Source organism: Agelaius tricolor, unplaced genomic scaffold (genome assembly GCF_023055355.1).
Source record: "Agelaius tricolor isolate 1412-34295 unplaced genomic scaffold, bAgeTri1.0.p SCAF_2, whole genome shotgun sequence".
Taxonomy (NCBI): Eukaryota; Metazoa; Chordata; class Aves; order Passeriformes; family Icteridae; genus Agelaius; species Agelaius tricolor.
Window position 1 is genome coordinate 64,202,508 of NW_027269262.1, and position 27,487 is coordinate 64,229,994.

At 39.3% G+C, this 27,487-nt stretch overlaps 1 protein-coding gene across 1 annotated transcript; it reads left to right on the forward strand.

The window, feature by feature from the left end:
* The first annotated feature begins 13,628 nt into the window (after positions 1 to 13,628).
* On the forward strand, positions 13,629 to 25,303 carry GDAP1 (ganglioside induced differentiation associated protein 1). Its single transcript, XM_071421228.1, has 6 exons — positions 13,629 to 13,943; positions 14,384 to 14,576; positions 15,681 to 15,854; positions 18,211 to 18,305; positions 18,768 to 18,882; positions 22,947 to 25,303. Exons 1-6 carry the CDS (start codon positions 13,893 to 13,895, stop codon positions 23,327 to 23,329), a joined length of 1,011 nt encoding a protein of 336 aa, XP_071277329.1. The 5' UTR covers positions 13,629 to 13,892; the 3' UTR covers positions 23,330 to 25,303.
* The last annotated feature ends 2,184 nt before the right edge of the window (positions 25,304 to 27,487 follow it).

The following is a 27,487-nucleotide window of genomic DNA, read 5'->3' on the forward strand; positions in this document are numbered from 1 at the left end:
TCTGAAGTGATTTTAACAGTAACAGAACTGCCTATGCAAATAAGGTACAAAGTGTTGATTTTTTTTTAAGTATAAAGATATTACAATATTTTATTATAGTGGGAAAATATGATATAGTGTTCCTGGATCTTGTCAACATTTGGAGTTCTGTTGTTGGTTGGTTTGGGGTCTTTATATATATATATATCTACAGAACAAAAATGAGTGGATCACTATACCTCAATCCATTTATAAAGAAAAAAAAAAAACAACTCCAAAAGTGTTTTATTTTATAAGACTTGATATAAGGAAAAGTTGTATCAGTGATTACCCTAAATTAGCATTCACATTATATAGGTTATTATTATAGGAAGATATCTAGAAAATCAGATTTATCCCAAGTAAATTTTTCCTAAATGGTGATAGGAATTGTGCAGCTTCCTTGAGGAGGATGAGAAAGGTTTATGGATTTCTCCTTTGAAGTAAATTCCCAGTTCTGAAGATGGCTTTTCCAGTCTTGTTTGAGTATTCTTCTTTAGCCTAAGGAGGCTCTGTGATGCATTATTTTCTTGTAGACCTCATGATTGTCACAGTTGCTGTTGTCTGGACTTTATCTAATTATGTTATGTTATTCATTGCTGAAGTCCGATTTCAAATACAAACCACACTATTTGGCTAATATTGTGTCATATTAAAATAGAATAATTCTGTGTGACTCCCAAAAGACATTATTCTTTTTACACTGGTGCCAGGAATCAGCAGGATGGTGGTTCTGTTCTCCTCCATACAACAAGATGATGTGTAAAAATGCATCTTCAGTTCGTGATTTGCTGTTGTCCTAATCCTTTCCCATGGAATACTGCTTAACTAGTTGCTTCCCACTTTCTGTTAGTGAAGTTGAGTTTCACTTAGCAGGCTTTCACCAGCACACTCTTTTTTTCCCCTTTGAAATTATATTCCTAAATTAAGTTAATTTTCAGTTTTAATTCCACATCGCAGTTCCTCACAGGTTTTTAACAGTTTGCACATTTGCATGTGCAATAACTGAACTTTTCCAAGATCAAAGTTATTCATGAAGGTATTGAATATTAAGGCATTTGGTACAAATTTAGCATTTCATACATCCTTCAGGCTTGGGACTTAATAATTAATAACCATTACTTAATAACTATAAACAATGTGTAGTCTCTTACAGCTTTACTTAGATCATGTTTAACAAACAGCAGCAGCTTTGCTGAAGTCAAAATACATAATATCTTTTTTAGTGAAGGCTAAAACAGAAAAGCTTTTAGCACTTTGCTTTATCTCACAGGTGTGGCTGAAAGCTTTTTCTCCCCACTGAGCAGTGGCACAGCTCTTCCCTTCACTGTCCTCCTCCTCCTCTAGGGCTGTCTCAGTTTCCTTTTCTGTTCCTAACTAAGGCTCATTCTGTGATTTGGCCTTTCTGATTTTGCCCCTACATATTTGCACTCTTCCCTAAAATTAATTCTTTAGCAATCTGACCTACTTTTTACTCGTGTATACTTCCTTCTAGTGTTTCGGGATCCTCGAAGAGCTCTCAATTTAGTCAAGTTTATCTTATGATACTCATCTTATTTTCCCTTTTCATCGAGGTAGTTTCTGTTTATGCCCTTCACACTATTTTCACATTATATTCACATTATATTTACAGATTTCTCTCTTTGGAATTTATAATAAAATAAAGCCTAGTAGAGAGCAAATCTTAAGTTTGTTTTTTTTACAGGGCAGTCTTGGCAGACATTGGCTTGAGATATTCTCATGCCCCCAGCCCTCTGTGCTGCCAGCACAACTGTTTCTTCAGTGAGCTGTGATTTGGATCAGGAAACCAATCCAGCTTAAAAATAATCCAGCAAAAAGATTTATTTTTATTTTGCTCTTAAAGCTGAATCCTTTGCTCTGTTTGCAGAACATCTATGCAAACAATTGCCCTAATGCAATTGAAAGCATACAGAAAGCTGGCTGTTCACCTTGTTTATTTGTAATTCCATTCTCTTTTTCTAGGAATTACAAATAACATTTCCCCCATAATCTTTCACCCAAGTTGCCCTCAGTCTTGCACTTCCAGTCAGTTTGCCCACTGTTGATTAAAAAAAAAAAGATATTCCAGATTTGATGTAGTCATCTGCTCAGTAACAAAACTTTTCTGTGTACAATGGCCTTCCAGTACCTGAAGGAAGGGTACAAGAAACATGGACACTATCTAAGAGTATGTATTGACAGGACAAGGGGGAATGGCTTCAAACTGAAAGAAAGTAGGTTTAAGTTAGATATAGGAAGAAATTCTTTACTGTGAGGTTGGTGAAGCACTGGAACAGGTTGCCCAGAGGAGCTGTGGACTCTCCATCCTCAGAAATGTTCAAGGCCAGGTTGGAAGTAGCTCTGAGCAACCTGGTCTAGTGGAAGGTGCCCCTCCCCATGGCAGGGAGGCTGCAACTGGGTGGTCTTTTAAGGACCCTTCCAACCCAAGCCATTTTATGATTCTGTACTGTAATGATCCTGTAGGACCTTCCCAACAGGTCCCTTGGTTGTTGAAGTCCCCCATGTTCACCCTTTTCTGTGCTGCGACGATTTAGCAGCAGCACCCAAAGCTCTTGAGTCCTATATTGCCATGTCCTACAGATTTTCAAGGCGCCTGAGGAGGACCAAAACCTGATTGAGGCTTTTCTAATTGTTTGGAGGATTCATATTAACTCTCACATCAGGTAGGAATTGGGGTTGTTTAATGTTTATTTGTTAGTGATGTGCAAAGCGTCTCTCTTCTGCCTGGATGTGTACTTTGTGGCTTTGCTATTTTTAAGTTGTAGGAATAACATTCTTTTGAGATCTTAATTTCTCTGGTAATTTTCATGCAAATTAGCTAATGAATTAAATAATTTTCATACATGCTGGTATAATACCTTAGGAAAAAAAAGTTCAGTGGCCTTCCTGCTCACCATGGTGCTATTTTTCTGAATACCTCTATTGAGAGTTATATACCACTTATATCTTCCCAGAAATCTAGGCTTTTTGCCATGTTTTAGGCAGCTTATTAATTGAAAGTCCTCCTTTATTAGTTAGCATTTTCATCACCAGTGATTACAGACCTTCAGAGAGCTCTGGTAAAGAGAATTCCTTCACCAGACAGACAGCTCTGCAGTGTTTCTGTCTCATGTGACTCCAGTGAAGGAGACCAGAGCTCTGCAGGTCACACCAGGAGACCTTTGCAATGGCAGTGCACCTCAAAGAAGGCACCCATCCCAGCTTCCATAGGGACCACAGTTCTTCAGCTACTCCCTGGAGCTTGCAGTTCCTTATGATCTGCCTTGATTTTATCAGGCAGATTTTATCAGACATAGGGATGAGTCTGTATGTCTGTCTGCACTCATACCTAATTTTGTCTTAACGCAGGATGTCCTATGAATTTCTTTGGTTGTTTTTCTTATAAAAATTGATTTTTTTTTGTAATTGAGTGGTGATAAATTAATGTTAAAATAGCAATTAGCTATGATATTTCTAATTTTAAAAGACCTTTTGAAGGTTCTGGCTGATGTCACACTCCTGTTTTGCTGTACTGGATCAGAACAAACAACTGTTGCATTTCACCAATGAATTAGTGTTGGTGCTTCTTATACCTCAGATAATTGGTTCTTCTGAGTGAATCTATTCGCAAAATTAATTGACAATCATTGTCATTGTCATTCTAAATATGACAGTGTTTTGAGTCTGTTGGTGGTTGTTTTGGTTTTGGGGTTTTTTATCTTGTTTGGTTTTTTTTTCAATTTAGATGGAGAAAACAAGACAAATGCTACCAGAAGTGCAAAAGCTGAGGGTTTTGCTGTTTGATACTGAATGTAATATGGATATTTTGGGCACAGTATAGTCACTTTTGAGATTTGTTTCCATTAACAAAGTCTGCAATGGAGGAATTGAGCTTTAGAGGACATTACCATAGGGCTAAGCAGGCTGTGCTGCAAAGACCATTAATAGAAAGCCACTCCCTCAATCTGCTTAAACTTTGGTGAGGATAATGCGGCTTACTCTAACTGATTTTTGATAAAACAGTAAAAGACAAACAGATGCTTGTTATGCCTGAGTTGAGAAGTGCACCCTGTTGATAAGTTTCTTCTGCTTCTTCAGGAATATTTGTCCCAGGGAAGAAAATTTTTCTCACCACAGCTAACATTCAAGTCAAATTCCTTAATGTATTTTGATATTTAAGTTTATATAAAAGAATATAGCAAGGGTGAGTGCATCATAATCAGCCTAACCAATTAATTAAACCTCCCAGCTGGTATGAGATTTCATTTATTCTTCATTTGCTCCTCTTCTGTTGGCCATTTCATTGTTTATAACATAATGTCATGATGTTTTTATATGATGAAGAAACCCTTTCCCTGTGTGGATTACAGTATTGCCCCCAGCTGCATCTTGAAAACTGGCTTTCTTGCTGTAAAATGGTTTTCTATTTGTCCACTGAAATTTCACTTAAAGATTACATTCTGCACTTTGGAAGACACAACCAACAATGCAGAATTTTGAATGTCTGTCTCTGTGTTGTGCAGGTGCAGAACAGTTTTTATGCTCTTGGTGAATTCACGTGATTCTGTGTTTGCAGCTCTGCATGTGAATAAGTTATGTATATCTGTGTTGAGTGTTTCTGGCAAGTACAAGATAGACATTGGATAAATTAGTGTTTGCAGTATTTTTTTCCTAAAAACAAACTGTATGATTTGGAGGATTTTAAGCCTTAAGTTTTGTTCAAAGGTAATCTTTTCTTCTCTAGATGGAGTCTAAACCAGATTTTTTATCTTTGTATGTGCTTAGATTTTTTTGTATGTACTTTTGTATGTACTTTGATTTTTATCAAAATATCATCCTTTAGAAACTGCAGTTGTCATAGTAAGTAAAATCCTTTTTATGTAGAAGCTTATGATCTTGTACAAAAGGTCCTTTATGAAAAATTATCCATTATTTGAGTTTTTGTAAATCACCTATACTTTGTATTAAGTATGTAATGGTGGAATTTAGTCTAAGATTTCTGCAGAATATAAAAATATCTCGGACAGTGTCTGCTCTAATCAGGGAATGTATGTGTTCCTAATAACACAATGTATTTGAAAAACAATTATATGATGTTGTCTTATGTCTGAATGTATAATAAATGTAATTGACTTACAGAATAATAATTTGTGTTTAGTTGGGCATGTATTCATCACTAAATTGTTCACTTGTAGGTGTGCCTAAAATCACCATTGTGGAGATCACCTTAGTTTCTGTTTTAGGTTGTTAATTTAAAAATTTGTCATTAACCTGCATGGTATTTCATTATGTTAGGTACAAAGTATTTTTTTATGTTAGGTACAAAGTTTTTTTTCAGACGATTTGAGAAGAAAAATTGATTTTGAAATTCCCTTATTTCATGTGATAATATTGCAAAAATTATGTTAATTCACCCACAGTTATCTATCTGCTGTTTTTGCTTATAAGAAGTTCTGCCCTGAAAACAAAAATTTAATAGAGCTGGAGGACTATTTCTGTGATACAACATGCGAGAGTTAGAAGCTGAGGGTTGCAGTTTTGTCTTCACTTGTAAAGGGATATAGTTTTGGTTTTATCTAAGTTTGAGACTGCAGGTTCTGTCTAACGAAACTTTAAATCATATTTTATTTTTACCAGCTGGTTGTATATTTTCAAAATTGAGCCAAATGAAATATTTAAAAAATTTCAGCCAATTTTGAAAATTTATGATGTCAGGATGTTCTTACCTTAAATTTCAGTAACCAGAAAGGGAATGAATCTGGCATCATGCAGCTTTGAGATTCTCCAGTTCTACTGCTGAAAATTATTTGTATAGGTTTAATAGAAAAAAAAAAAAAAAAGGAAATGTGATCTTTTCTGTGCCATTTGGTGTCAGTGGCATGTTTCTAGATTTAAAAAAATATAGACAAAATGATAACCCTTTAAAAGTGTGAAAAATGTGCATGTTATTTTAATCAGAAATTTTGTCGTGTTTTTCACTTGTTTGGCTTTTTAAATTTTTTCCTCCTTTCTCTTACAAAGTCTAGCACAGATAGGTCGGGTTTAATCAATGACTGGAAGTGCCTGGCTCATTCTGCAGGCTATTGAGTGAGTTTCAGTTTATAAACTATTTGCCTGATTTTGGAAGAGGTGCACGATTGCTTAAAAAATTGCACAATTGTTTTAACAAATACAGTATTTTCCCCCCTATTTTCACAGTTTTTGGGATACACAGCTGCTGTCCACATTTGGAAGTGTTGTGTAGAGCTGGAGCTACTGTGTTGCCACGTCCTGAGTTAGGAGTTCATTTATGGGGACAAATAAGTTTGTGCCCCCATAATAATTTGAATTATTTTATGAGGTAATACTTTTCTTTATCTTCTTATGGTTTTATTTTTTTAAATGGAACCTAAAATTGTATCTACCTAGAGTACAAAATCTTTAACATGATTATTTCAATAAGACTACATGTGTGTGCATGAAGTTGTTAGAATGGAAGTCTTCAATATGCAAGTACGCTCGCTACCAGTAAATTTTGTTTTATTTCATCCTGTCATGCTGGGAGTGAGTGTTGAAAGACGAACGGGCAAGTGTTGCTCAGGCAGAGGGGAGACGCACGTCATCCAGCCCCCAGAATAGCATCGGCAGTAAATACGGTCATGCTGTTCCTCCCCGAGATAGACCCAGATCACATTCGTAGCACCCACCGGCTCTGCTGCTTACCAGACCTTCAGGCCTTTGATGAAACATTTACAAATGCAGCTGCAGTTCAGAGGGATCTTCTGCCAGCACTGAAGTAGCTGACATCAAGAAAACGGGAGGAAACGGGATCACAAGGCATGGAGTTCAAACAAAACGCAGTTTAGGGGGAATACAAATTTAATCACAGTATGAAAACACTGTTCCAAGATATGAACCCTGTACTTGTTAAAACTCCCATTTCGTGTTTGCTTGTTTCCAGTGACTTAGAACTGCTAAAGCATGAAGCTTTTGTAGAGGAGGAAAGGTGAACTGAAAAATAGCTCTTTGGTCAACTGCCTTGGGTCACACACAATGTCAAACCTGGAATTAAAATATCTTGTAAAGCGAAATCAGAGAGAAGCTGAGATTAAAAATTTTTTTCCAGTTTCAGTTATTTCTCACTTTGTGCAGTATATTGAAATGAAGTTAGATAGCCCTGAAGGTCTGTGGCAGTGGCCTATCTAGTATGTTAGAGGCGAAATTTTCATTATTCAAGGCCAAGAATTAAACCCTGTCAATTTCTTCATCTTGAAAAGATAGATTATCCCGCTGGGCCAAAAGAATATTCTTACCGCCTGGTCCCAAAGCTCTGTTCATATTGACTCAAGTTAATGTAACTGCTGTGCTTTTATAATGTTTGTATTTTTCTCCGAGGACTGTAACACACAGGTCAACTTGTGCCTTTGTGTTCTGCCCCATGCACTTGACGGGACACTACAGGAATTAAGCCAAGGCTCCATGTCTTCCTCCACCCCCCACCAGTTTGCACGTCTCTGTAAAATTTGAAAAGCTCGTTTCAGCTTCTGCAGCTTCTCTCCTCTGGCTTTGCCCCCGCACCGGTGCATTAGCTGGGGTGTTAGTGGAGAGGGTTTGTTATTTCAGACACATACCAGCGCCTGCTGCCCTCACTTCTCCCCTGAGCTCGCACAGGGCACAGCGACAACTTCATACTTTCATTTGTATCAGTTACACACACGGGATTTAAATTCATCCCTCTCTCTGTATAGTGCTTTTTTTTCTCTCTCTCTCCAGATAACTCAATAAATGCTAAATTGCAAATATTCCTGCCTTCAGCTGGTACTAATATCCTACCTCTGTTTTTCTGAAGAAAATCTATTTGGGATTTTTTTAAATGTGATAGGGGAAGTGTGTTTTCAGAGCAGTAGCTCTGGTATTTGTTCTCTATTTGTGAGTGACGTTATGCAGTTGAGAAAAAATCATGCCAGCATGTTTCAGTCAGTGCCAAAAGAACATAGACAGTGATTCAGTGCCCAGATCTATTGCTGCCCAAAACTGTATCTTGTCCTATTTTTACTTTCCCAAATGAGGGTCTTGCTTATTGAGAGGAGTTAGGTGAATGTTATGTTTGCATGCTATTTGATAGTGAATTTATTCAGCTGTTTTATAGTCTGCTGTTCTTTTATTTCAAGATATAAGAATTAATTAGTTTTCAAAATTCAGTAAATGTACCGTAAATTGATGTATCATAATTGACCACAATTTCCTTGTTGTTTCTGCTGTACTATAATTTGAAAACACAATGCAATAGTGATGCATAAATTATGTGATTTAGATGGAGGGGAAAAAAGTCTTACTAAGAAAAAATATTCTACACACACTTATGGCTCCCACCCCAGCATGAGCACTTGTGACCATGATTTTCCTGTGATGGCCCAGGACAGAACAGCCTCCATCCCTGCTGCTGTGCTGGTGCAGGGTGCTCTGGGACAGATGATGACCTAAGCTTTTCAAAACACCTTTTTTTTTTTTTTTTTTTTTTTACTTCTGTCTAACACAGGTGTCTGACGTGAAGTGAGATTTCAAGGAGTCTAATTGAAGTATTTTGTGTGTTACTGTTTTAGTCCAGCTTGCACAAATTTAATGAGCAAATAGCAAGAACTAAGGCTGAAGAAACAAGAATTTCCTTATTTAAATAAGAGATATATTTCTATGTTGTCACCCTGATTAATGTTGTTTAAAGAAATGGATCTTCCTTAGTGGCCTCTATTTTTTTACTTGTCAATCACAAGGTGGGGAAGTACATGATTATGCTTTAAAGCATCCTAAAGCTATTTTTTCTGAGCAGTTTGCTGGAAAAAATGTTTAAACTTACTTACTAAATAATTTATCAAAGTGTTCACATTTCCAATAGAAAGTTTAACAAGTTTTTTTAGAAATTTTTGAAAATTATTAAAGTTTGGGTTTGTTTAAGGTATGGAAAGAATCTGATTTCTATAATTTTTCAGGAAAGATTTTAAAAAATGTTTTCCAGTCAAAAAATGGAAAATACTACAAGACTTCGAATGATATTGTACAAAATTGTATTTAACTCCTTAGATTTTCTTAAGGTTTTCTGTCTTTGGGTATCATCCAGTTACTGAATATTTATATTTTACAGTGTAATAGAATTTGAACTGTTCTAAGAGCTGGTACAGGACCCACTGAAGCAAGTACAAATCACCTCTCTAACTTTGGTGGACTTTGCTTCAGCATCTGTCCAATCTATTTTACAAGGTCAAAGTTGTGCACTCTGGTTTGGCCACAGGCAATAACAGCTGGAAGCTGGAATATTTCTTATATTCATTGTTTGTGTTCTGGTAATATGTGAATTTTAATGGGCAGCCAAAAGCCACTGTGCCAGACAGTGCTGTGCAAACAAAATGTCATCACTGTTAGATTAAAACCAGAATAAAAATCAACACCTGGATGGTATGCACAGGAGTACAAGGTTTTCACTGTTTTGGGTTACTCATCTAAATTAGTGTGAGGGAAGAAGAAACATGTGAAGTGATGACACAGAATGTTCCTAAAAGCTTGGTAATGATCCAATTTTGTGAGCCAGCATATTACACATGTGCACGGAGACAACAAACATGGGCAAGTATAAAAAAAAGTTTTAAATTGTTTGAATTTGGCTGATGTGTTAGAATTTATAGTAAAGATGCTGTTTACATAAAAGCTTGAGAAGGGATAGACTCAATACAGCTTTAATGTTAATACCTAGATTTTAAGGTTTAAGGCTAAGAATCTACATTTTTTTCACCTTATGAAAATATATTAAATCTCTTTCTGTGTGTGCATTAAAAGCCTAATACTTCAAGAAAATTCATTGCAATAATCAAAACTGTTGAGATTTATATATCATTAGAACAATTAATATATTTGTTACATCAAAATCACTAATAACTCTTTTGAAATAGGCTTACTATAAAAATTCTAAAAATGTTATATAAAAATTAATTATTAAACAGTATTTCTGAAGCATTTACATATGAAACTCCTGCATGGAACAGGAATACTATATATTTAGGGAAAATTTGGCAGAATTTTGTGGTGAAATCCCTAAAAAAAAACTAGTATGATGTGTTAAGTAACCTTGAAAGTGACTGAATAAATTCTATTATAAGTTGATTTTGTTGGATGTAAAATGGTAACTGACAAATTATATTTCCTGAGAACATGAATCAGCTATCTACAATTGCCATCGCTCCATGGTTTTATATACAGTTAAATTAGGGCGCAGATAGTCTCAGCTGTGACTATCAAGACATAATGCTGCTCTCACTCTTTCTAAATAGTTGCATATCTAATTTTTCAGTCATGTTAAAGAAAGTTCTTGTGCATTCTTGTGTCCGTATTAAGTCTCAGCTGTGTACCTGAGTTCAGTGCTGTGTTGTTTCGACTCATATCACCACCAGTAAAGCAGCATCTGCCAGTGGAATTTAGTCAATAACCACTGATGACAGAAGATCCAGAACAGAACCTGCCTTTGCTTTCCCAACGAGTATTAACTCCTGCAACACTGTCAATTAGGCTGGTTCTGCACTTGGAACAGAACCAATGCATCTGCTAATGATTCATAAACAGAATCCAGCTAATTTTCAGCTATAATGGCTCTGGCTGCATAGAAAAGGAAAAATAAAAAAGATTTTTTTCCCCTCCTGTAGTCTAATACATTTGGGTTTCAATATGCATAAGGAATTGATCTGATAAGAAAAAAAAAAGTTGTTTTTTAACTTGCATAAATATTACTTTAATGACACATCTGACCTATGTGTTTCCTGTTAATAACATGGAGTGAAAGGTGAAGTAAAGAAGAAAACTGATTACCAGAATACTGATTTCCAGATCTTTCACCCATTTTATATAACTGTTTATCAAAATGCTCTTTATTTTTAGCATTAGCTGTAAATGTTAGTTTATTTCCATGATGTAAAAATATGCGCATTAAAAAAACTTGTAGAGGGGCATGCATATATACATATATTTTTGTAAACATATATAGGATGCTAAAAAAGGCCCAAGAGAGGCCATGCAGAGAAACAGGGCAAGAACATCAGTGTGGTAGGAAAAATTATTTATCACACAGAGCTAGGGGTCTGCTTGAAGCCACAAGCTGCCAAGATGCCAGTCAGATTTGCATTTGTGCTGCTAGTGTATTTATGGCACAAATTAAACATGCCTTAAGGAGACTCTTCTTTCAGTTGGGTAAAGCCTTGAGTAAATAATGCTTGTGGAACAAGGTGTTCCAGGTTGTGGTGAGCTTTTTCATGATCTGGCCCTTTTGCTTGCTTTTCTGTGGGTATGAGAAGGTGGAGGGGCAAACACAGGTGGATGGATAGGTGCTGGTTCTGAAGAGGAAGGAATCATTCGTCCCTTTTTCTTCATCTCTGGAAGAAGGAAGGTTCTATGCGCCGTGTTTTGGAAAAGGGAGGCCTCGTGTGGCCAGCCGTGGGAACAGCCCTGTCGGGCTGGAGGGATCCCAGCCGCAGGCACCCCCTCCTTCAGCGGAACCAGGACTATAAACATGGACATCGGGTGGGATTTATCAGGGAATCATAGAATGGCGTAGGGTGGAAGGGACCTTAAAGATCATCCACTTCCAACACCTCTGCCGTGGGCAGGGACACCTTCACTAGACCAGGTTGTTCAGAGCCACTTCCAATCTGGCCTTAACATTTCTTGGGATGGAGAGTTCCCAGCTTCTCTGAGTAACCTGTTCCAGTGCCTCACCACCCTCACAGTAAAGAATCTCATCCTAAACCTATGCTCTTTTCGGTTTGAAGCCATTCCCCCTTGTCCTGTCACTACATGCTCTTGTAAAAAGTCCCTCTTAGTCTTTTCTGTAGGCTCCCTTCAGGTGCTGAAGGCCACAATTTGGCAACCTGTGAGCCTTCTTTGTTCCAGGGAGAACAATCCTAATCCTTCTACCATTTCCTCATAGGAGAGGTGCTCCATCCCCCTAATCATCTGGTCCTCTGAACCCACTCCAGCTGGTCAGTATCCTTCCTGTATATCATAGCAATATGAGTGACTAGGTTAGGAAGAAGGATCACCTGTATATGATTGCAGCTGCTCAGTCCTTCTTTCTTTATTGTGTTATAAGATAGATACATTTCCTTGCCTTTCTAGACCTTTAAACCAGGTAACACACTGTAACTCAAACACAGTAGTCCATGTGTGATATGAAATTAATTAGGTGTACTAAGAGAAGCAGGGTAGTGGTCTATATGGTAATTGAAAAAATGACTACACGACATTTTGATTTAAAGGCAAAATGAAGGGGAAAAAAAAGCAAAGCGTAGTTCATGTAAATTTAAAAAAAAACCAGTTCCCCAGTTCTTCCCCTCGAGTTACTGTAAGATCTAGCAGTGAGGAACAGCTGTACAGCAGCCTAGGCAGGGATCTGTGAGAATTTCCATGTATTGGTGAGTCACAGGTTAAAGCCCTTGTGCATGAGAGGATATTCCATCACTCTTACCTTAGACATGCATCTTAAAGAGAAGTTAATCCAGCCATAATGCCATTGACTGCACTCTTGGTGTCAGTTCTAAGCACATTCTCTAACTTTTTGAAGAATAACGAATTAAATTCCCCCAAATGTGGGATTTACCATCAGTAACAGATTGCTATCAGCTGGGATTTGTGAGAAGCCTCTCACCATGAATGACCTTCTGAAGAGATTATTTTGGCTTGTGAGCAGGGAGTAGGGAGTGGTCTCTGAGGAAGGCATAGGCCTGCCCTTGTGTCCATGATCAGTACAGGGCTTTTTGTTTCTTTCCTTTTTATTCATAAGATTTGTCCAATACCTTGTCTCAGTGACTTAAATCCATTCCCTTGCTTAACATTAGTAAAAATTTCCCTTGATGTTCTTGTTATTGGGTTACAGCTCTCAATATACTAGTTTCAGGTCTCTAAGATACTGATCATGAGGTTCATCTCTTATATAGAAATGGCACGTGGGACTGAGTTATCAGGCTTACCTGGAGTAGTCACCTTTACTGGGAACTGAGCAGTCAGAATGAAGAGAACAATACTCTGCACTCTGTGATCTCACTGTGCTTTTGTACTTTGCTAAAATCTGCCTGCTGTTGCTGGTAGTGTCTATGGTACTATCAGTAATTGCATTTCTAAACTATTTCCAGTGTAAGATACAGAGGAAGCATTTCCTGATGATGTAAGCCATTGTTTTTTATCAAATGCTTTTCAGAAAGGACCTTGCTTCACACAGGGAAAATAAAAAAAATCCTACAAAATGGTTAGATTTTCTAATTTTGTCTAGGAAAAAAAAAATTAAGAAACTTTCTCTCTTTAGATTGAAGGAACATATCTGGAAGCAAAAGAAGTTATTAAAAAGCTTTGTTCCTTCTTGCTATGACTCATTTTGCAATAGACTAATTTTCCCTGCGGGGTTTAATTCAGGATGATTTACGGTAATTTTTTTTTTTTTTTGAATTTTTTTTTCCTCAGGCGCGTGTTGCCGATGTTGAAATGCTGAAATTCATACTGGAAGCACTGGTTAAAGGAAAAAAAAAACCAAAAAAAACAAAACCAAAAGAAAAACAAAACAAACCAAACCCAAATAAATCTAAAAGGCTAAATCCTGCCATGTGACCTTCCCTACTTGCGCATCCATCTTCCTGCGCTTCCTTAGGGGATGCTGCAGACGGCTTTGCAGGCGGTTTCCCCTTCGGAAGGGCTGTCCTCCGAGCAGTGAGGGCTGTCCCCCGCATCCCCCGGGCATCCCCTTCGGGTAATTTCCAAGAGCGGATCGGCGCGGGGCGGGCACGGCCGCCGCTCCGCGCTGCCTCCTGCCCCGCCTGGCGCCGTGGGCCGAGCCGGGCCCAGCCGGGCCGAGCCGAGCCGAGCCGGGCATGGCGCCGCTGGTGCTGTACCACTGGACGCAGTCCTTCTCCTCGCAGAAGGTGAGGGGTGGGCGGGGGAGCGGGGCCCTGGATCGCCGCCTCCCGCCGTGCCCACAGCCCCTGCGCGCCCGCCGTGGCCCCGGGGCGGGAGGGGTGGAGGATGGAGGGATGGGGGATGGAGGATGGAGAGATGGAGGATGGAGGATGGAGGGGGGCGGCCGTGGGTGCGCCGAGGCGGGGCTGGAGAGCGGCCGGGCGGGGATGCTGGGCCGGGCGGGGATGCGGGCCGGGCGGGGATGGTGCCCGGGCAGGGATGGTGCCCGGGCAGGGATGCTGGCGGGCAGAGATTCTGGACCGGGGGGGATGCGGGCCGGGCGGGGATGCTGGCCGGGCAGGGATGGTGCCCGGGCAGGGATGGTGCCCGGGCGGGGATGCCGGCCGGGCAGGGGTGCTGGCCGGGCGGGGATGGTGCCCGGGTGACCCCGGTGGCGCCGTTCCAGGTGCGGCTGGCAATAGCCGAGAAGGCGCTGAAATGCGAAGAGCGCGATGTGAACCTGCCCCTGAGCGAGCACAACGAGCCGTGGTTCATGCGCTTGAGCTCCTCTGGAGAAGTACCCGTCCTGATCCATGGGGAAAACGTCATTTGTGAGGCAACGCAGATTATTGATTACCTTGAAGCGACGTTTGTAGATGGTAATCCCACGGGCATTTCTGTGTGTGGTTCTTCCCCTCACCCCGGAGGCTGCAGCAATGCTGGGGGCAGCTCTGTGTCACTGCAGGACTCTCCGTTCAGGGCAGAATATGTTTATAGTCTCACAAGTAAACAGGCTCTCTTAATAGCTAGCAGTTTGGGTTGAAAACATGTTCCTCTAAAATGAGCTGAAGGCTTTCCAGCACCTTCATGAGTGAAGCTTTATAAGTAAAACCTACCACTGTCCTCCTTAGCCCTTCAGGAAGGATGGAGAGGCCAGAAATGGCAGCAGCACCATGCTGCACTGACCCTGGTGTGACAAAATGGAATTAAGAGCTAAAAGAGCAGGAAGAGAAGCCTCGGAAGTGATAATATGCAGGGTTTTGAAGTTCTTTGTGCCTGTACTGTTAAAAAAACCTCAAAAAAACAAACACTAACAAAAAAACCTGTCTCAATTTTTGAAGGAAATGAAGAGCTGTTTTTTTGATAGGTGTGAAGATGGCAGCATTTTGTATTTCAGGGATTTAGCACTGCAATTTCTGAGGCATGAAGAAAACTTCAATGTTGAGTGAACGTAATTTGTGCTGTCTTTTAGTCAAAAAAGGAGTTGGGGCCCAGGTAGATCAAGGATAGGGTAAAACTCATTGATGTGCAGGAATACTTCCAGCCACGCTTTGTGCAGGATTCCTGTGCTGTAATTTTTACACCATTGCAGGAGCAGTAACATTTCAGCCGTAACAATTTCCTGGAATCTCAGCTGTCCCCAGCTGTGAGAGCATTATAGGGTTGAATGTCATGGTCATGCATTCCTAGATGTACATAACAGAGCTGAGTGTAGTTTTCTGATTTGAAAGCCTCTTAAATACATGTTTGTGCGGGTTGCTGCATTTGCATCCATTTATAATTGGAATTATAAAATATTTTAAAATGAGCTACAGATATACATTTCTCTGTGCTGCAATCACACCATTGAGTTATGCTGGGGAACAAGTGAAGCTTTCTTACCTGTGGCTGTGTCACCTGTCCCAGCTGGTCATGACTGAATGAACTTTGGTCAATTAGATGATTCGTCTTTTCTTAACTTTATTTTTAACTTTGTTTTGCAGAGGAAGTACCAAGATTAATGCCAGAAGAGGGGAGCATGTATTATCCAAGGGTGCAGCACTACAGGGAGCTTTTAGATTCCTTGCCTATGGATGCCTACACACATGGCTGCATCCTGCACCCCGAGTTAACCGTGGACTCCATGATTCCAGCCTATGCTACCAGCAGAATCCGTAGTATGTACTGGTGTAGCTCTGAATGTCTCTGACTTAGTAGGTTGCTGCATTACAGTCATCTTCTTTCTTAAGTCCACCTTAAATACAAAATACTGAGCACAGTTTATGAATTTTAGTTGCAGTCCTTGATGATTTGTGCATATACTTTTTATTGATTGTGTATTCTGTTGGGATTTGGAAATGGGAAAGAGGAAATGTTGGTTTTGAGGTGTTTGTGGAGATAATTTTTTGTACCACAGCTACCTTTTAATTGATGCCTTTATGCTTCCTTCAATGTATTACAAAAGACTAAGTAGTTCCAGGATAAGTATCAACTCCTGACAGCATGGCTGGATGATGATTCCCTGTTTACTCTTACATTCTGAGATCTCTGATTTTTTTTTTGTCAACATCAGTGGTTTATATAGTGTTGATTCTTTTTTTTTTTTGTATGATGCTTTAAAATGCTCTATAGAGCAAAGTCAAATACTGCAGAGTCTTTGAAATGTAATACATCTATACTATTAGTAAGTCCATGATATCATAAATAGTAATATTGTGTTAGTTTGTGAAATACTATTTCCAACAAAATGTCTTATCCTCTTCCTTAAAATTTCTGTTAACACACTATTATGTTGTCACAAGTGAAGGCAGGCAGTTCATTTTCCATATTGTTGCATGGTTGATGTTCCTGAAGTAACATAGAATCACAGGATCATGAAATCATAGAATGGCCTAGGTTGGAAGGGACCTTAAAGATCACCCAGTTTCAACATCTTCCTCTAGATCAGCCTGTTCCAAGCCCCATCCAGCTTGGCCTTGGACACTTCCAGGGATAGGGAGTCCACAGTTTCTCTGGGCAATCTGTTCCAGTGCCTCACCACCCTCACAGGAAAGAATTTCACCTTCATATCTAATCTAAATCTACTTCCTTCAGTTTAAAGCCACTTCCCCTTGTCCAAGAACATGAATTATTCTCTTAATCAGTGCATTGTCTGGTTTGGTTTTTTTAATTTTTTTTTTTTTTCCCAAATGTGGATGCTAACTGTTTATTGAACAATTGTGCTTTACTCATAGGCATTATGGGTAGTTTTTCTGTTTTCACATGGTAATAATCAGTGCTTTTATTACAGTTCACTTTACAACATTGTCCTCTGCTTTTCTTGCTGTATGTATTCTTCTGCTCAAGCTTCTAGTTCATGTAAATTGTTCTCAGTTTGCACATGTCCATACTGGCAGAGCTAACATTATTGCTTATCTAACTTGGGATGTTTTCTTATCTTTTCATGCTTAAAGCATAGCCTAATTTTTTGATTTGAAACATTTTTTTGAAAAGCCTGTGGATGTTTCTTAACAATTCCTTTGCATGTTCAAACTTCTCCTGGTTGGAGATGGTTTCATTTTCAGCTTGAAACACCTTTATTTTCAGACTGCTAGATATAATAAGGCATGAGCCAGTTGTGTATTATGTTCATGCATACCAAATCCAAGTAAGTAATTAATTGCATATGTAAAATTTTAGTTATATGAGTACATCCTTCAATTTCTTCATACACTGTATTGAAGGATGGCTTTCACAGTCGTGTTGAAATGAATATATAAAAAGTGAGTTTGTTATTCTCTAGAAAGAATTTTTATCAGTTTATCAGACATAATTGTAACTAAACTTTATTATCAAGTACAAGTGAGAGGTGATTCATGCTCTATAATTATTCTTTTGTTCTCGGTTTGTGAACAAAATACTTACTTTAGAAATACTTATTTTTAGAAGATTTATAAATCACTGTCTTTTGGTATTTTTGGTTTATGAGTATGGCATTTTCAAGTAAAGCCCCATTTTAAGGAAAAGGCTATACACGCATAGTAGAAATCAGTAAAATTAATTTAAACTTTTCACATCATTCCTTCTTTAAATCATGTAATAATGTTCTTCTAGGACATGCATGCAGTTCTTGAAGAACATTTCCCAAAGGATCACAGACTCTGGCATCAGGTTTTAGCTAAATGAAAACACCTTGGCTCCATATTCAGTGGCATTTAGGCTTTTGCTGTGAAATTATGCCTATGGCCTACAGTGACAAGAAATCTCAGTGTGGGCCTACCAGCTCTGTCACAACTGATGAGCTGAAGGTATGGTGGGTCAGTTTAAAAAGCATTCAAGTTTTCCAAAACGTGATGTATTTAAATCCTAACCTAGTGTAGTTGCTGTATTGAAGCAGCACTTCCGATTTCCTTGGTATGATATTTGTACACAGGCTATCGATCAGTTCCTGTGGATTGAATTATGAGTATGTTTGGATATCTAATATTTGTCATTCCTTTTTTTGTCTGCCTTTGTGGGTTTTTTTTCTTTTTTTTTTTAATATTTTTAAATTAGGCCAAATAAGTAACACAGAATCAGAATTGAAGAAACTTGCAGAAGAAAATCCAGACCTTCAAGATGCCTATATAGCAAAACAGAAGCGCCTTAAGGTAAGAAACCCCTTTGTATGGGCCCCTTTATTATGAGCTTGTTAGTGTTAGATTTTTTGGTCATAATATAAACATTTGTTTCACTTGTCATTACCAGTAATGTCATGCAGTGGTTTAACCCTTCAAGGCATGAAACAGTCTGTCCTCAGATCAGCTACACACTTCAAGTGTGTGCTGAAGTACTGGACTGGTCCCACTGACTTCAAAGGTAAGTACACATCAGTGCTGGTGTTGGGCTGTTGAGCACCCTGCAGGGGTAGGCAAACCCTAATATCTGGTATCTCTAAAGTTTTCTTCTGTTTTCTGAATTGTCACCAGCATCCATGTAGTATCCATTTGACTATGTGGAGAAAATGATCACAGTTTATGAACAAACACTGTGTATTGTACTAAATATAAGCTTCTCTGATAAAAGTATAGACTCTGTACAATGATTAAACACTAACCTGTATGTTTATTTAGTCTAAACTGCTGGATCATGATAATATAAAATACCTAAAGAAAATACTGGATGAACTGGAAAAAGTTTTGGATCAGGTTGAGACTGAATTGCAGCGGCGAAATGAGGAAACACCAGGTAAGGAATTTTTTTTTGCTAAATCCTGTTAATATTTCTGTTTGAGGATACGAGTAAACTTGTTGACAGCAATATTATAAAGCAATTTTTAATTTTTAGTGTGTATTGATCTATACATCACAGAAGGGATCAATACTGTTTTAAATACTAGCTTACTTTTCTGTTTCAGTCAGTGAGTTCTCACTGTCTCATGAGAGTACTTGATCACATTTTCAGGAAAATGAGTGTAATTAGCTGTACATTTTTTTTAGTATTTTTATCAACAAAATCAGAAAAAAATTAACTACAGAATGTTGATGTTATAGGTGTAGGCTTCAGTTCACTATAATGATCACAACCCTAATGTCTAACACAGGTTTACTATAATCTTGTGCAGATACTCTGCTGATATTTGTGGTATAAGCAGAATAAGCAATCTGAATAATTGCTTTAATCATTAGGCAACCCTCTTCTCTCACCCTCTTGGAAAGCAGTCCTGTTTACCTGCTTCCACCCAAATGAAAGTCAAATTATTCACACAATCACAGAATCATCAATGTTGCAAGAGACTTTCAAGATGATCTAGTCTGACTGTCAACCCAGCACCATCATAACCACACCTAACCATATCCTGCTGTCTGCTGCCCTGGGCAACATATTCCAATGCCTGACCACTCTCAGTGAAAAACATTTCTAATATCTAATCTGAACCTCTTCTGGCTCGACTTAGGGCCATTTCCTCTCATTCTGTTAGAAAGTTCTGGCCCAAATACAGAGCCCTGGGGAACCCCACCAGTGACCAGCCACCAACTGGATGTCACTCCATTTACCACCACTCCCTGGGCCTGGACATCCAGCCAGTTTTTCAGTCAATGAAGATTGTACCCACTCAAGCCAGTTTACCCAGGAGAACGCCCTGGGAGACAGGTCAAAATCTTTATTTAGATAATATGCTCAGCCTTTCTCTCATCCAGTAAACATGTCACTGGTCATGGAAGGAGGTCAGGTTGGCCAAACAAGACCTGCCTTTGTAAACTCATGCTGGCTGGGCCTGTTCCCCTGGTTGTCCTGCACATGCCATGTAGTGACACTCAGGACAATCTGCTCCATGATGTTTCCCAGTACCAAGTCATGTTTCCCAGTACCAAGTCAGGATGACAGGTCTGTAGTTTCCTGGGTCTTGACCATTCTTGTAGATGGGTATGACATTTGCTAATTTCCAGGCAACAGAGACTTCTGTGGTTAACCAGAATTGCTGGTAAATGATTGAAATAATTGGCAAGGTTTTGGCAGCTCTCGTCTTACTCTTGGGCACATCCCATCTTGACCCATAGACTTCTGAATATCTAAATGACATGACAGGTTGCTAACCATTTTCTCCTGGGTTGTGGGTGCTTGACTCAGGTCCCAGTCAACAACTTTCAGCTCTGGGAGCTGGAAAGCCTGAGGACCATGGGTTTTAATGTTAAAGACTGTGGCAAAGAAGGCATTAAGTACTTCAGCCTTTTCCTTATCCCTACTATGTTTTCCCTTTCATCCAGCAAAGGGTTGAGAATCCTTAGCCCTCCTTTTGCTGCCAGTGTATTTACTGAAACTGGTTTTGTTGTCTTTAACTGCAGTGCCAAATTAAGTTCGTTTGGCTTTTTTCTGATTTTCTCCTGTATAATCTCATGGCATCCTTGTAGTTATCCCCCTCCTTCCACAGGTGAGACACAGTCCTTTTTACCCTGAGTTCCAGCCTAAGCTCCCTGTTTATCCAGATTGGTCTTTGTCCCTGACAGCATATGAGGACAATCTGTTGCTGTACCTTTAAGAATTCCTCCTTAAATCTTGCCTGTCCTTCCTGTACTACTTTGCCTTTCAGAACTGACTCCCAAGGAACTCTGTCAATCAAACTCCTAAGCAGTCCAAAGTCTGCCTGGCAGAGATCCAAGGTGGCAGTTCTGCTGGTGCCTTTCCTTACTTCACCCAGAACTGATCATGGTTGCTGTGCCCAAGATGGCCACTGACCACCACATCACCCATGAGTTCTTCTCCAGTTGAGAGTAAGTTTTCCTCCACACACTCCAGGAATCACCTAGACTGCCCCCTCTCCACTGTGTTGTATTTTCAGCTGGCATCTGGCAGGCTGAAGTCCCCCACAAGTACAAGGGCTGGAAATTGAGAGACTTCTGCCAGCCTCCTGTAGAGTGCATCATCTGCCTCTTCATGGTGGCTAGTAGGTCTGTCACACACTCCTGCAAGGACATCTGCAATGCTGACCCTCCCCCTGATCTATACCCACAAGCACTTAACCATGTCAGCATCCTAAATTCTGTTTAAATGGGATCAGCCTTCTTCTTTTTCTCAGTGTGGTTCAACTCCTAGTGGTGCTAATAGGAGTCCTTCCCCTGACTTCACTGGAAACTGCATGAGGCATCAGTCAATATCAACTGCATCTGCTCAAATCAATAACTTTTTGCATTTGGCTCTATAAATAGCTGTTGTAATAACTACTGATTACTATGACAACTGTAGGTTTGAACCAGCAGTTGAAAATCCAGATTAAATTTTCTACTGACTCAACAGTGAAAGAGTCACAGAAAATATTTTAACTCATAAAGGATGGAAGGATTTTGTTCAGCAAACTATGTCTGCCACCATTTCCAGCAAGCCCTTTCCTTTCTCTGCTAAGTAGCCTTTCCAAGGAGTCAACTGGTGCAGTATTGATGAGCTTATGAAAGCTTCTGGGATGGCTGGATTTTGTGAAACATGGGACTATTGCCTCTTGGAATTTTGTCTGAGGTAGTCCCACTTTGGAGGTTTGTGATCTGTACTTCTCCACGTTCTAGTAAAACTCAGAGTTCCTGCTTCTCTTGCAATTGCTTGAATCCCTCAACTGCTACTGCTGCCACTGCAGGCATCTTTCTTTCACGCAGGATAGATTTGTTGGTCTTTTCCATCATCTTATTTAATGCACTGGATGAATTCCCTTTTCTACACTCCTTTTCTACAGAGGCCTTTCTTCCAGACCTGTGTAACCAGTCAAAATGGACTGGTACCAACTTTGTGCCAAGCTGTTGCTTTTCTCTAGTGGAAAATGTGTTGGAAAGGAGATTGCAAAATTTCTCTGTTTCCAGAGAGGTGCTGCTGAGTGTTCGTGCCAGCATTTTTCCATGCCTGCTGTGTGGGATGAACTGCAAAAGCTACAAATGAGATGGGAACAGCATAGTCCTCTCTATTTGAGATCTAGGCTAGAGCAGAGTACTTTGCTGGCAGCTATGATAGCTGTGCTGGCTATCAAGTTTCATATCCTGGGTTTCAAAAGCCTTGGTATAGTCAGTACTTGTCAGCCCTTTCAGGTGGTGGTGGTTCAGATCACTGACAGTGAAGTGTGATGCTGCCTGGCAGTGCCTGCTCTGAGCCATCCCAGGAAGATTCACCTCTTTCCTTTGACTGGAGAGGGTACCTGGGGTCTCCATCTGTGCTCCTGACTAGTGGTGAGCAGTGTGAATATTAGTCATTTCTCAAACATCTCAGTGTAAAACCCCCATGACTTGGGGTCAAAGAGACACAAAAGAGGGTCAGGTAGACAGTTCTGTCATCTCAATGAGCTGATATGTTTGGTGCAAGTCAGTCATCTGATCCATTTCTTTTTGACTTGAAAGCCTCCAACAAGCTAGCTGGAGTTAGTTCTTGAGTGAATGCCATTGAGCTGAGTGACACAGGCAAGATAAATTCTTCAGACAAGTGGTAGCTTTTCAGTAAAAGCTAAACTGCTTTCCTCCTTTCCAATCCTGTTTAATTTAATCCAGATTTGTGAAATCTAGTTGAGCAAAATAAGTGTTTACTGTGGGTTTTAATTTATGAACCTGGAATGTGGATCTTTTTTTTTCCTTAACAAATGTAGGTCAGGCTGCTGAGCCTAAGACTTTACAAGATTGTGCAAAGAGTGGACAGGAATTAGTAAAATATTTATTGATTAAAGTAATGTTTTAGCTGAAGTGTTGTTGCTCTTTATTAGATGCTACTTTGAAGTAGCAACTAAACTAAATGTGCTTATATTCCATTAGTTCCTAAATGCTTTATGTTTTATCTCTGCTTAGAAGATGGAAATCAGCCTTGGCTCTGTGGTGATTTCTTCAGTCTGGCAGATGTGTCACTTGCTGTCACATTACATCGCCTGAAGTTTCTGGGATTAGCAAGAAGGAACTGGGGAAATGGAAAGCGGCCCAACTTGGAAGCTTATTATGAGCGTGTCGTGAAGAGAAAAGCATTTTACAAAGTTTTGGGACACGTCAACAATATATTAATCTCAGCTGTCCTGCCAACAGCATTCCGTGTGGCCAAGAAAAGGGCTCCCAGGGTTCTTGGCTCCACCCTGCTGGTCAGCATGCTGGCAGGGCTGGGTTACCTTGCTTTCCTCTGTCTTCGGAAGAGATTTGCCAACATGGTGCTATCGATTAGAACCAGGCAAAACTATTTTTAGACTTTCTCTGTCCCTGGTGGTGAGTGGAGGGCATCTCTGCCCCCAGGAAAATATCTTCAATTAATATAAATGTAGAAGAACGATTATGTCTGCGAATTAGAACATTGCCACAGAGTAATCATCTCCTGCTGCTGTTTAATTGGGTTGGCAATGCTGAGATATGTTTCAAAAATATTTGTTGGGAGGATGACAAAGGAAAGAAGAGACGTACTTTTCAGCCAAGGGCCTATAACTGTGACAGTGCTTTGTTAAAGTGGTTATTGTCTCCTTTACCCAGTAGCTGACCTAATTAAAATGCTGTTATTTAATAGATATGCAGCAATGTGACAGCTTTTCACTGTAGATGAAATGCATTATTGTGAAGAAACCAGCATTGTTTAAATACTGAAAATAGCTCTTACTTTAAATGCTCAGAGTAAGATTTAATTGGAACATTGTGCCTGTTGTGTACAGGACCACGTTTCTCTGTACTGATTATTGTCTCCTAATTTGCAGTTGGACCTTTAGGAATGTGTTAAAAATAATCTTGTAAAGCCACTTTTGTCAGTGTATGTTCATGCAGCAGTTCAGGAAAAGACCTGAAGCAGGTAAGAACATCAGTGGTTTGTGTGCCATGCAAGAGAAATTCTCCAGAGGCATCACTGGGCAACAGATACTACAATTTTGCTGAAATACAAATGGAAGAAAAACACCTGACACTTGTCCTTTGAAAGCCTTTTGGGCTCAGCCTCAAACTCTGGCATAATCAAATCAAACTGTCTTGGTGCACATTTGCTGCTTTCTTTGGGGTGGCTTGATACGGTTGCCTCCATGTGAGTGTCCTGTGTACTGTATTTCACTCTGAGCACTGGCTATTTTTTGCACACTTTTTGGCAGATTAGCAATTGCACATGTCTGTATAAAATGCTTGCCCACAACGTGCCACAGCCAACTAGAAAACATACGCAGAGCACTGCCTTTTTGGATAAGTAATTAAAAATAGTTCACTATTTATCAGTCTGGTTAGGTAGCCTAGATTGAAGGTAAAGCTGTAATTTAGCAATCTGTTTACTTATGGATGGGGTCATGTTGATGGTAAGTGAAAAATACAGAAAGTTTTGAGACAATTTGTACTGCTGATTTTTTGCAAAACTGCCCTATTGTAGCATGGAGGAAAGGTGTAGAAAAACAATTTGATTACTTCCTATTACTCAATAGATGCTGTGAGTTTTATTAGTTTTGAACTGAGCTCCCATTTCAATAAGAAATGTACATTTACCTGAAGGTAGACTTTGAATCATTTTGCATCAAAAAAGCATTTGGGAAGGGCTGAAAATTCTCATGGCAGTTTCGTAAAACTTTTGTATGCTTGATGAATGTTTGAAAGCCTCCGAGTTTTGTTTACAAGTTGTACATAGATGCCACAAACAAAGCATAGCTTTAAGTGTTTGCCTACCAACAATCAGTGCTAACAGGCCTAAGTGCATTTTAGGTCCAGTGCTGGTGGGTGTGGTCTCTCTGCACAATTGCATTTAAGTGTCAAGAAGATCATTTCAAGTTTGCTGGAGAGAACTGAGGCAGTTTCTGTCTGGGCAGGCTCACCATCTAACACATATCAATATGGATAAAATTATTGGATACTCCTGCTTATTAATTAATATTGTGCTAGTTGTCTAGCAAAAGTAGACCTAAATCTCATTACTCCTTTTCAGTAATAAGAAACATCTTACCTAGGAGACAATGTCCTTTTTTATTTGTAAAAAAGATAGTTTTATATAATTCTATTTCATGATCCAGTGGTTCTCAAGAACTTGTTGAATTAAATGTGCTCTATTTGGAAAAGATTTATTATCTCTAGAGTGGGTTTAATCCAACAATACTATTAATGTACTGGCAGCTTTAACTGAGTTTGTTGTTTGTGTATTGCAGTTCATCTGCATTTACTTGTAGCTATCAAATTCCACTAAGTTAATAAAGACAGAGTAAGACCAGTAACTTAATGCTTCCTTGGCATGTATTTCTGTCAGACCACCTGTAAAATGTAATTTGATCAAGTCACAGTAGAATTAAATATATATGACTTAGTCTTCTTTAGAGTGAAGTGGCCACCAGATGTCAGTGGTCCTCCAGGACTCTGCTCTGGCATGCCTCTGAGGCAGGAGAACTACTTTTCACAGAGAAAAAGTTTGTGATCTCAGCATAAGAGGGTTGTGAGCACCCTCAGTGCACTAGCAGTCTCTCCAGAGCTCTGGAAACAACTGCGTGGTTCTACCACAGGTTTGTTCTCCAGCACCTGCCACTTATGCTTGTGTAGTTTCTATACTGGGTAAATGAGAGGCCAAAGTTGAAATAATATTTCACCTAAAAATGAATGTTACTAAACAGCAATTAAACTTGCATCTGCAAGAATGAGCATGGATGAAACTTTTATTGCGGAAAAGTTTGGATCTCTGGTTTGATTCATGTCTGTGAGTTCAGCTGTTTGGTATCCTACTTATTTTCACTGCCCTGAAGTACTCTGTGCATTGATTTCTGCACAGGTGGCAGCAAAAGTCTTATCCATGATTAAATTCCTGAAAATAGGATGAGATTTAGAAGCACACATGCTGCATTTGGCTCTTTGTGCAAGATAGCTTTTGTGCTTGCAAAATTTCTTTTCAACCTAGCTTTTTTTCTTTCTGGTAGCTCTAGATATTATTTTGATTGGGTACTGAAGCAATCTTCTAGTTTTCATTTACTATTTGCTCTCATATCATGCATCAGATATATTTCATATCTTTATGTAGGACCCACACAACAAACATCGATTCTAAGGCCACATTCTAGTCTGGTTTATATCTTCTGTGGCTATAAAGCAAAGCACATTTGAGAATTACACAGTATTGCTATAAGGACTCTGATGCTATTCAAGGAGAGAAGCCCTTGAACACTTTTTAAAGCAGTTTAAAGATTGATTTGGATATATATGGAAACAGCAAGTAACAATGACATTTTATTTGGTTGTCTGTCTGAGCTGTATATATCTATGAGGTCCAACAGAAGCTATTTGATAAAGTTAAAAAAAAAAAAAAGTAAAAATATGAGGAGGGCAAGCAGGTTTTTTTCTTTCTATTAATCCATTAAAAGAAAAATCCAAAAATCCAACTCCACCTGACTTCTGGGTGTGTTCCTGATTCATTGTTGAGCTGCAGCAGCTGGGACTCCTTTCTGTAAGGTGCATGGCAAGCACATAAGCTGTATTCACACTGACATTGTCCTTGGTGAGACTAAATGTGTATTAGTCTGGCCATGAACTAAGGCCCCCCTTTTTTTTCTTGCACTGTAGGAGTCTGTATTGGGCCTCCTTCCTTGTTAAGCAGAGGAATAAATATCAGTAAGTGAGGCTTGTGTGCATTGCCTCTTAGTATCTTGAAAGTCAGGGAAGCTGCTAGGATAAGTAGACAGCTGGTAGGGTTTGAGTGTCAGGAGATTATGACACTGTAGTCTGTGCACCAACTTTGAAGTGGCCTTATGCTCTAGCATTAATCAGAAGTGTGCACAGAGCTCTTGCAGTGGAAAGCTTATGTCTAAACAGAGAAGAGGCAACAGTGAATACAAAGGTAAGTACAGTAAGTATAAATTCCTTGTCCAGATTCACAAAGCCATACATCCACTTTTGCATGTCACATTTTTTAAGGCATTTTTTTACTTAAGTCTGAATTTTATAGGAGCAAGGTGCAAGATTTAGAGAGCAGACTGGCATGCCCTAATGCATGAGGATTAGAGAGAGCAGCAGATGGAAAGTAGGTGAAAAGTAGTGGGTCTAGCTAGCTGGAGAGCACTGTGCTCTGCAATATGGTGTATGACAGATTATTGTTTGCTGAGGCCTCCTTCTTATCTCTCTGTTTAGCCAATGTTAGACAGAGGTGTAAGGTTGTGCTGAGGCAATTTATAAGATGTACTGAGGAAGTCAAAAGCATGTAGAAAAATCCCAAAGAAAATATGCTGGGTTTTGTTGCCTCTTTTCTTTACAAAGAAGGTTTTAGTTTTGGTGCAGTACCAAGTCATAAAGTCAGGCACTCAAAACTCAGGAAATTCCAGAAGCCAGAGTTCTTACAATACTGTTAACTCACTCATACAATACTTCAATAGCCTTTTTATTTCTGTTTTCCTTTCTAAATTACAATAATGGTGCTTAAT